Source organism: Pelodiscus sinensis, chromosome 1, assembly GCF_052426305.1.
Source record: "Pelodiscus sinensis isolate ZL-2025 chromosome 1, ASM5242630v1, whole genome shotgun sequence".
NCBI lineage: Eukaryota > Metazoa > Chordata > Testudines > Trionychidae > Pelodiscus > Pelodiscus sinensis.
The window spans coordinates 82,039,363-82,050,059 of NC_143052.1; the positions used below are offsets into that span (position 1 = coordinate 82,039,363).

Genomic DNA, 10,697 nt, shown 5'->3' on the forward strand with positions numbered 1-10,697 from the left:
TAGTAAAGTTCATATTATCTTATTAGAACCTTACCCTTTTGCTTGCTGTGCCACAAAACCTAGCTGTTCGCATCTTTCTCTGACAAGAATTTTGATATTTAAGTATTTTAATGGCATTTCTAGGATTTTTTAAAGAAAATCTTTCTAATCCTTTATTGCATGATACTTAAACAATTTTCCATCCCAGTTTTGCCCTATTCTGTTGGGCTATTTGTGACACTTTCCTGTTTTGAATAGAGCCGATATTAACACAGAGGTTGTTTGTTTTTTACATAATGAATAGGCTTATCAGATATCACTATTTATTTTGTTTTAACTTTGATGGATAATACTGTTTATTTTAAAGTGTTATTTTTTATGTTCAGTTTTAAATGTTCACAGCTATCGGAAATTATGATGGACCAGCCCAGAGGAGTTAATCATTATCCAATGACAACAGATGTTGAGACTCACAAAGTTAAAGCTTTAACTATTAAAATACAAGCCGTCAATTTACATCAAAATGCAACCTAAGTAAACTTAAATCAAGCTATTAAAAGTTTTCAGAAAGCATTTTTGTTACTTTGTCTATCTGTACATTTCAGTTCTTGTCAATGGAAATATTTTTCACGGGTGTGTGTCCTCTGAAACCCACCTTCATCAACTTTTCCAAGCAAAAATATAATCTTACAAGCCTCGTACCAAAGAAGCAGCAGCAGCAGCCCCAAGCAATGCGGAACAGGGTCGGTTCAATAGACGATAATGCACAGCCAGCAGAGGGAGTACGCTGCACCATTTTTGTGAGCCCTACCAAAAGCGACTTACAGATTATTTAAAAGTGGAACAACAGACTGGGGGGGAGTAATATTTTAGTGTGTGGATGTGCGGGGGCAGGAGTTTCACTATAAAGCTCCCTCGTATAATGAGTGTCTAACACTTGGCAGTGTCCTTTTAAGTACCTAATAACCCTGAGACTGATTTCCCCAGAGAAAGAGAACTCCCGAGCCTTTTATTACTGCGTAAGGCTCAGGTGCTGCTACAGCTCCCGAATCCCGACATTCTCTGGGGAAAGGAAGCAACAAGCGTAGAGAGGTGGGAACACCCAGTTTCTTGACGCGTACAAGTGGGGCGAGGTCCCCCCAGGTGAGGGCGATCCGCTTCCCGCGGGCGGTGCGGGATAGGGGAACCGGTCCAAGAAGCGCCAGCCCGCTCTTAAGGCGGTGCCCTGGTTTGTGTCCCGAAGAGCAGCGATCGCTGGCGGGCCGAGAAGAGGTTTTCCCGGATCAGTCATCCCGGGGTGTCCGAAGGGCGCCCCGCTAAGGGGACGGGGCTCCCGGGGCGAGGGACGAGCTGCTACGCGCGGGGCTACAGCCCGGCATGCCGCGGGGGGCAAGGGGCGTGGGAGGGCGGCTCGACCCTGCAGCCACACTTGCCCCCAGGCTGCGCCCGCCGGCCCCGCTGCGATCTCCGCAGCCGCCTGACTGGCCGCCTCGCCTGCCGCCCCCAGCCCGTCCTCCTTGACCTGCGGCCGCGCCCCCAGACCGCGTGGGCCCCAGGACGGGGCTTCGCAGCCGCGCCGCGGCGGGCCGGAGGGGTCCGTGCTGCACCCCAGCCGCAGGTGTGTCTCCTGCCCGCTGCGCGGGGTGACCGAGGCGGCTGCTCCGCGCCCGACAGCGGCTCCGGCCCGGCTCCCCTTCGGCGCGGCGGAGGCGCCAGCGCTGGCGCTGTCACATGATGCGGTTCCTGGAAAGTTCCTGGAAAGCAGCCTGTGCAGTCACCAGCGCAGGGGCGGGGGGCGCCCGGGGCTAACTACGTGCGAGCGTCTCCGTGCGGCCGCGTCCCCCTTCCCCCAGCGAGCTGCCGGGGCGGCGGAGGCAAGTGGGGGGCGTCCAGCCGGTAAGAGCCCCGCTCGCACAGGCCGCCGCCCGGCTCTTCCGCAGCTGCCTGCGCGGGGCGGGCGAGAAGGGCTCCCGGCCGCCTGCCGCTTCCGCGCGCTGCTGGCCCCGGGGGACCGGCCCTGCCGGGCGCCCCGCGAGCCCCAGCCCAGAGAATAGACGCGTGTGGCTCGCCCTCCCTCAGCCAGCGGGCGGCCCCCAGGCGGGGCTTCGAGGGCTGGTCCCCATGCGGGCTTCTCCGGGCCCCAAGTGCCCCCCGCCCGGGTTCTGAGAAGCGGAGGCTGCTGAGGCGAAGGTAGGAGCCGGGCTGGGTTCCCCGGCAGCGCCTGGCGGCTTGTTGGCGAGGCCGCATGTTCCTCGACAGCAGCGAGAGCGGCCGTGCCTCGCTGGAGCGAGCGAGGCGGGCCCTGCGCCCGGCCGGGGCGGCTCCTTCCCTCGCGGGGCCAAGTCGCTGCGCCCGGGAGGTGGGCGAGGGGAAGCGCGGGCTGGGGCTCGGCCGCGGCGCTAAGCGTGTGTCCCCGCGTGCAGGCGGCGGCGAGGAGCCGGAGTATGCCGGAGCGGCGCTGAGAGCCCCGCGTCGCGGGGGTGGAGCGGAGCCCCCCAGTCCTGGGACCCGCGGGTGACTTCGGCCTCCCCCCCCCAATGACCCTCCGCTCTTCTGAGTCCTCGGGGGGCGCGGAGAGGGCCGGGACCGAGTGGCGGGGCCCCGGGGCGGAGGTGACCGAGAGGGCGGCGGCGGAGCGCCTGGCCGCGGCGATGGAGGAGCTGAGGCGGGCAGGTAAGCAAGCGGGGAGGGCGAGCGGGCGCCTTTCCCTGGGGGTCGGCCGGGCACTTGCCTCGTGGCCGGGCCGTGCTAGCACAGGGCCTGGCCCGGGGCACTTGTCTGCTGCCCGGGTAGGTCGCTGAACATACCGCTGCTCCTGGCGGTGCCTGCTAAACTGCCCAGGGAGCGGGTCACAGCCCCTCCGGCTAGTCGCGATCGAGCAGCCCCCGTGCTAGGCAAACGGGCGCGGGAGCCGCTTTGCGCAGTCTCCCTTCTCTTGACCTGCATGCGGACGAGCGCTTTATAGCAATTTCATGCTAATCCGCTCTGAATTGGGTCACCCAGCGCTGCGCGCCTTGAAACCATGCCGCTTTGTAGCTGATGGTAAAAGTTAGTTTTGGCGTTTTTTGTTTTAGTTTGGGTTTTTTTGGTCGTCTTGCTGTGGTGACCACTTCTTGGAAACCGTCTCTTTAGGTAGAGACAAGGAAGAGACATACAGCCACACTCTCATACGAGCAGTGGGGGGTGAAGAGGAATAAATCCAATTAATAGAAACACAGCAATCTACTTAAAAATAAATAGCAAACTTTTTAAGATCCTCAACTTCAGGCTGCCTCATTTGGAAATATGTGCGGGGAAAAATACTTTTATAAATTCTCTGAGAACCATTTTTTTTTTAGTGAAAATAGCTTCACTTCATATATAAAAAGCTGTGTTAATAAAATAAGGAAACACTTAAGTAGCAGTCTCAGAGGGGTAGTTATGTTAGTCTGTGTTTGCAAAAACAATGAGGGTGCTCTGTCACCTGAAAGACTAACAGATTTATTGGGCTTAAGCTATTGTGGGTCAAAACCATTGTGTCAGAGGCATGCTATAGCAGTTATTCCAGATGGAGTTCAGAATGACTCTGGGGAGGGAGGAATGAATTGTTAAAAATAGTATCAAATTTGTCTGTAACTTGGGAAATTCCAGTTTAGCTTAGCCCTCCTATGTTTCATATACTACTTAAACCTCTTCAATTACAGTTACATCACTCAAATGTGGAAAACTACCCCCATTATACAGCTGTAGGAATTATTTTTTTAAAGTGAATATTTGCAGCTCAAGGAACTACTAACTGCCTTACAAAATGCAAGATTTTTATCTTCATTAGATTGTCAGACTGGAAGCCTTGACTCAACATGGATTTTCTCCTACATGTACTGCCCTATTTCTAATAAGTTAACCAGGGCTATTAAAAGTTGGAGCATTCCTTATGTAGTTTGATGTGAACTTATTTTGGCTATTGTACAGAAGATGGTACATGATAAGTTTCCCATATAGTTTTCAGCATATTTTGAAATCTAATATTCACTCACACAGTAACACACATGGAAATACTGACCTGATAGTGTCATGATGACACATTTAAACTATCTCCCTCTTCTAACAGGGTGGTACTGGGGCAATATGAATGTTGCTGAAGCCAAAGAAAGATTACAAGATACACCTGAAGGTACTTTCTTGGTTAGAGACAGCTCACATTCGGAGTACCTACTGACTATTTCAGTAAAAACATCAGCTGGACCAACCAATCTGCGTATTGAGTATCAAAATGGCAAATTCAGACTGGATTCCATCATATGTGTCAGATCTAGGCTTAAACAGTTTGATAGTGTGGTTGATCTGATTGAATACTATGTTCTTACATGCAAGGATAGAAAAACCGGGCCTGAAACTCCACCAAATGGAACAGTGCATCTTTATTTGAACAAACCCCTCTATACTTCAACTCCATCTCTGCAACATCGCTGTAGAATAACTATAAACAAATGTACAAGTAAGATCTGGGAACTGCCTTTACCAACAAGATTAAAAGAGTACTTGAAAGAGTATCAATACCAGGTATAAATATCTTTTCTGAATGTCTCTTTTAGAATAACTTTGAATGCAACTTTTAAGATCACCCAAAGAACTGAGTATCCAGCTGTACAATTCACCATGGCATTTATTATCAAATGGGGTCAGTTTAGGGGAGAAGACAGGTTGGATTTAAAATGCCTCCAAACAAGCCTTTCCAAATCCTATTTTTGGTGAGTGGAGGCTGCAGTCTCTCTAATAAGGTATGTTGGTATCATACTAACTTGTGAAGATTTGGGATGCTGACCAGAATGTAGTCTTGTATTTGAAGAAAAAGGTGTAAAGCACTGTAATGGCTGCCAAGTAATATCTGAAAGGGTGATCTACAGCAGCAGTGCACAACCTGTGGGTCATGACTCCCTTGGGGGTCGCGGCTGTCTTCCTGGGAGTGGTCGTAGCACCAGGCTGGCCACCATTTTCTTTTCCTGGCTCAGTGCCTGATGTGTACACAGTGGAAGCAGGGGAAGCAGACTGGCACTTTAAATTAAAGGGCCGCAACAAAATATTCTTGGTGCTTTTTTTTTTTTTCTCTCAAACATTTTCCTGGCACTAGGGGTCGCAAAATAAAAAAGATTGAACACCACTGATCTACAGGATGTGGAAGAGACTGCAGCTTTACATGGGAGAGGTCAAATAATAAGTAGGACTAGTTTGGTGCTGATGCTAGTATACTTTTGCAATGTTAAGTGGCTTGGGCTTGTGACTCTTACCAAACTTATGCAACTACTCAACAAAGTAAAAATTATTAACATTTTATTCTGTATTGAACCATAATCTTGAGGGGAAGGGGGTTATATGTTTTGCACAGAGTAGTACTGCAGTAATCAAATTAAAAGCCTTATTTCCAAAAGCTTTTAAAATTGGAATGAAGGGAATACAATTCAGTGTGTTACTGAGGTACCAGCCTCTTCGTTGATGTTTTAACATCTTCCCTTGTTACTATTTAGCCTCTGTTGGGTGAGGCCATAGACTCTCTACAGTGCAGCTCTGCTGTTGCTCAGTTCTGATATCTCAGCATGAAAACCAGCAGTTATGGCTACCTTCTACAATGTAGAAGTCTTTTTTCAATTTTTCCTCTAGAATTATGGGAAAGTTGATTTATTTACTGCTGTAGCTGTCAAACTTCAGACCTTATTCAATAAAGTGAATCTAATTGCACAGGTTGTCTCTCCTAACTTAGGTTGAAACTTGCTGCTTGTCCGATAGTAATGTTTCCTGTGAACCTTGGTTCTTTTCCCCCTAGCTAATACACAAGCAAGTGCACAAATATCAGATGGTGGAATATATTCATATTAGGGAAGTAGAGACTGAATTTCTGTAACTGAAATGGTGATAAACTAGTAAAGATGCTACTTGTATTACAGTAGCTCCCAGAAGCTGCAAATGAGATCAACACTGTGTGAGAAACATGCATACTCACATGAGGGGTAATCTGTGCCTCAGTCTAAATAAAAGTGGGGAGCAGGGTAATAGAAATGTGGTTACATGAGGAACTGGTCCATAGTTTGTTGCTCAATAACTTTTATAAACAAAGATTTAAGATTATCTTAATGTCTACTCAAAACAGAGCTTGAAGGAGGATTGCCAAGACTTGCTATAAGCTCAAACCTGCCCAGGTTGAGATTCAAGCAAAATAAAATGGGCTTCTTGTTTGAGGCAAACTTCTTTGTTTCTGTACAGACCCTGTAACCGCTAATCTAAACAGACTTAAAGCTACATGACAAGAATCCTGCAATTCAGGCTGCAGGGCCCACTTAAGCACTTTTTTGGGTGTGTGTGAGGTATTTGATTTCCTAGAAGTGTGCAAGAGTGGAGCTCTCCAGTCCCAACATGCCTTCTTTTGTCTACTGTCCTCTGCTAGTCATAGTCTCTCCTCTTATACACCCATGGTCTGTTTTTTGGGGAACTCTGATTTTTGGAATACCTTGGGACCAAGGCCTCATGTATAGCATGTTGGACCTGGAGATTATTGCAAGGTTGTGGCCCCTGGTAGCAAGCCAGAACATCAATCTATTTGGGGATGAGAAACAAATAATGATTTTGTTGGAAAAGATTTGGATGGCTATTATGCAGGAAGTTTTCTGTGGTGACTCTTGATACAGAGTTAAAATAAGAAAGCCAAATTAAATTATTTGTGTGCCTCTAGTGTTTTTTTATTTCTGGCATGGCTTATGTAAATGATTGTTTCACATCAAATTGGCTTTAAGCATTACATAATTGAGGTTTACATTCTTCCTGTTGTAGAAAAATAAATGTCTAAAATATGCTTTATAGGACATCCAAAGTCCATGGAAAAAATTCCTCTTGACTTCAATAGGCTTTCGATCCGGATCAGGTTCTATAAGCTCTGTGTGAGAAATAGTTGCATGGTATGTTGCTTTGTGGGATCATATTAAATGTTTTTTATATGTATTACAATTAAAAATACACAGTGGGACTTGACGGCTACTGTGGCCCCGGGACAAGATGTATGGGGGGGTGGCTTCATGCTTTGGTTGGGGTGGTACTGGGGCAGCTAATCCTCCATGTTGTCTGAGGTGTGGTGCTGCTCCCACCAGCCCTCAGAGCTGCACAGAGCACCTGATGTGGTTCTCCAGCAGCAATTCATACAAGGCCTAGGGTTGGCAGTACCTGGGAGCCCTGGGCTCTTTAGAATCACTGGGCCTCAGGGAAACTGCCCTCTCTTCTTCCTGTTGGCAGGCCTGAATATGCATGTTCAGACCCCGGTCCTACTGTTGGATGGACTCCGTCTTTCCTTGAGTTTGTTGGACTCTGGATTGAGTCAGTATTTCATGGTAGGCTTTTCTGCTAACCTACAACACTGGATTTTGGTCATCTGAATCTTCAGAAAACCTGCTCTCTCTCATCCTATGATACAACGCACACAGCCTCCACGGATATAAATATGCGACAGTAGCCAAAATTGATAATCCAATGGAGCAACTTTCTTTCTACTCTCTAATAAAGACTAACATAATTAAAATATCATAAGCAAGGAAAAAGTCATGGATCATTATTTTTGTGATTATTTTTTTTGTTTGTGGAATTCCTTGTTTCACTTTCTTATATGAAAAATAATTTTATACAGGACTTAGTCTTTATAAGATACAATCTACATGTGTTTGTATGTATAGATTGTAAAGGTTCTATTGTTAATGTGTCTAACTCAGTTATACTTTACCACCACTGCAGCTTAAATTTATGGCAGATGTCATGTCTTTAAATGGCTATGTTTGTTGGGGAGAGATGAAAATAATTTAAGAGACCGAGTATCATATGTGACTATGCATTGTAAGCAATAGCAACAGAATGTTGTCTTGTAGGGAAACTAGCTGCAGTACCTGAGAAGAAAGTAATCTGTAAAGAAAATTGTTTGCATTAAGATCAGTGTTTTGAAGACATTCATTTACTCTTATCTTTGCACCCTGATTCATTCTGACAACATCAATCCACAGCAGCCTCAAAGAAAAAGTAGTTTCACTACAACCAGGAAATACAGTGTAGAGAACTGAAGGAACCTCTTGTTTTTTAAAATGCGTTTTAGGAGAAAATACAGAAAATCTCTTAATATACTTTGCAAAACTTTCCAGGGGTCAATCAATGACCTCCTAAAATGTAGCCTGAAAGTTTTAGCCCTTCAAAAATGTACTGTATATTGATTTGGCCATTTCAAAGTATGAACAAGAAATATAAGTATACCAAAGTAAGTTATTTATTTTCTTCCTTTAAATGACGAAACCAGCCTTATAATCTTCCTCTGTATTTAAAATGTCAAGCAACTAGTTTTGATATGTTGTAATTTGTAAATAAAATAAAATTGGGTTTGAAATAAAGTTTCAGCCCTGTTAATTTTCTTTCCCTTTTCTTTTGGTCAAAGATAGACGCTTGGGTAAGTTTCACTCACACGTGTGGTCCAATAGGTATCATTCACATGCTATTTAAAATAGTTGCTTTTCATTTTAATTTTTTTCTGTAAACCTCAAATGTTGAAATTTTTCAGTATTTCATTCAGCTATCAAAGGTACTTACTATTAATTGCATAAAGAACATTAAAAATTAAATTACAACTGAAATTTACAATATTTTAAATAATTAACTAAAAATTGCTTATGGGGATTTTTTTTTTTTGCAAATATCTGTTCTCAGTTAAACATCTGCATGCATTCCAGGGATTTCTTCCTGTAAAGATTATGCTATACGCACATGTGATGGTTATTCTGTTCACAGAGCAACACAATCTTTATTTTTATTTTTTTGGACAAAGATTGTCCATACCAGTATAAATATCAATAAACACTTTTTCCAGTACTACTCATCAACTTCCCTTTTGTAGAAATTTTAAATTAGCAGATACTATATGAGTATTTCAAGCTTTCTTCATAGAAAAGGCCAGAAATACCAGTGAGACCTAGTCTGACTTTTTGTACAACACACAGGCCATAGAACTCCCCCCAAATAACGTCTAGAGCAGATCTTTCTGAGAAACCTCCAATCATGATTTAAAATTTAATCTATGCTAGAGAATCCATCATGACCTGTGGTAATTGTTCCAATGAATAATTATTTGCCCTGTTAAATGTATGCATAATTGCCAGCCTGAATTTGTCTTGATTCAATTCTTAGCTACTGGATCATGTTATACCTCTCTCTGCTATACTGAAGAGCCTATTTACATATTTGCTCCCTTTGTAGATGCTTAAAGATAGTAATTGAACTACCCCTTAACCTTCTCTGTGCTAAGCTAAATAGATAGTGATAGACTTAAGGAGCTCAATCAGGCATGTTTCCTAATCCTTTTAATCATTCTTGTGGGTCTTCCCTGAGTCCTCTCCAATTTATCAATGCCCTTGAATTGACAGCAGAACTGGACACCACATTCTAGAAGCAGCCCAAAAACAGGTGAAAAGTCTCTCTATACCTACTCAAGATCACATGAATTCCTTGTGTTACAGTGGGAGTTCATGTTCAGCTGATTCCAGCTGTAGCCAACCTGTGGCTCATGAGTCACATGTGGCTCTTCTCACCACCCCCATGGCCCCCAGCTCCCCCGTCCCTGGCTCCCCTGTGCTCACCCAGTTGGCAATTCAAGATGGCAGCTGTCAACAGGCGCCTGATATGGCCAAAAAGCCTAAGCTTGCTTGCTCCTTAAAGAGGCAGTCTTCCTTCCTTCCACTCTCCCTTTTCCCATCTCTTGACAATTCTGGTGTGGCTCTAGGCAATTTTTCCACCACTGTTTTGGCTCTCTTCATTAAATGGGTTGACCACCCTTGGATTAGCCATAAAAATGCCCAAATCTTTTTCAGTCACTGCTTCCTATGATATAGTCCCCCATCCTGTAAGCATGACCTATATTCTTTGTTCCTAGATGTATGCATTTACATTTAACCATATTTAAATGCATATTGTTTGCTTGCGCCTATTTCACCAACTATTCAGATCACTTTGTGTCAGTGACTTGTATTTGTTATTTATATCTGCCTTATTTTTTGTGTCTCTGGAAATCTGTTTTCAGCCGGGTTGCTAATAAAATGCTACCATGCTTAGGGCCATGAATTGATCCTTCAAAAGCTCCTTTAGAAACATCTGTTCTACTGTAATTCCCTGTTTACATTTACACTTTGAGACCTATCAGACAGTTTTTAATCCATTTGCTGCATGCCATGTTAATTTTATCTTTTTTTAATCAAAATGTCATGTAGTTTCGAGTCAGATGCCCTACAGAAGTAATAGTTATAGCGATATACGATACTTTATCAACAAACTTGTAATCTCATATAAAATATCTTTAAAAAAATCAACTTAATCTGTCATTCTATTTTCCTCAAACCCATAATGATTGGCAGTTAGTTGTAAAACTTAAACCACTTCCTTATTGTGCTTAACTCTTCTAGCTATGGTTTTAGTCTTATGTCCCTTTGTGTTCTCTTTTCTACTCTTATTAGCTTCTGATTTATTTTCCTTACTATCAACTTCCCCTTTCATATTGCTGTTTTTTACTGTCTTTCCTTCCCCCAAAGTGGTTTTTTTAACCAATACATCCATCATCTTTGATAGTGCCTTTTGGGGATATCTAGTGAAGATTTCTTAAATCATTTCCAGTTATTTACACTTTTCTGATTTAAATTCTTCCTCCCAGCTCTTTTATGGCTCAACATTACTTT

At 44.2% G+C, this 10,697-nt stretch overlaps 1 protein-coding gene across 5 annotated transcripts; it reads left to right on the forward strand.

The window, feature by feature from the left end:
* The first annotated feature begins 996 nt into the window (after positions 1-996).
* Positions 997-5,694, forward strand: SOCS2 (suppressor of cytokine signaling 2). Of its 5 annotated transcripts, none has more exons than XM_075933302.2 (3): positions 997-1,122; positions 2,403-2,652; positions 4,070-5,694. In XM_075933302.2, the coding sequence occupies exons 2-3, from the start codon at positions 2,517-2,519 to the stop codon at positions 4,525-4,527; spliced, it is 594 nt and encodes a 197-aa protein (XP_075789417.1). In that variant the 5' UTR covers positions 997-1,122; positions 2,403-2,516; the 3' UTR covers positions 4,528-5,694. The 5 variants fall into 5 exon arrangements, with proteins under 5 accessions (XP_075789417.1, XP_075789419.1, XP_075789411.1 ...); XM_075933304.2 differs by lacking the exon at positions 997-1,122 and adding an exon at positions 1,164-1,251; XM_075933296.2 differs by lacking the exon at positions 997-1,122 and adding an exon at positions 1,176-1,597.
* Positions 5,695-10,697: the final 5,003 nt, after the last annotated feature.

Bases quoted from the DNA above. Each gene is read 5' to 3' on its own strand.
- SOCS2 (XM_075933302.2), top strand. From the start codon at position 2,517: ATGACCCTCCGCTCTTCTGAGTCCTCGGGGGGCGCGGAGAGGGCCGGG. The intron at 2,653-4,069 runs GTAAGCAAGCGG...CTCTTCTAACAG, and splicing joins GGAGGAGCTGAGGCGGGCAG to GGTGGTACTGGGGCAATATG.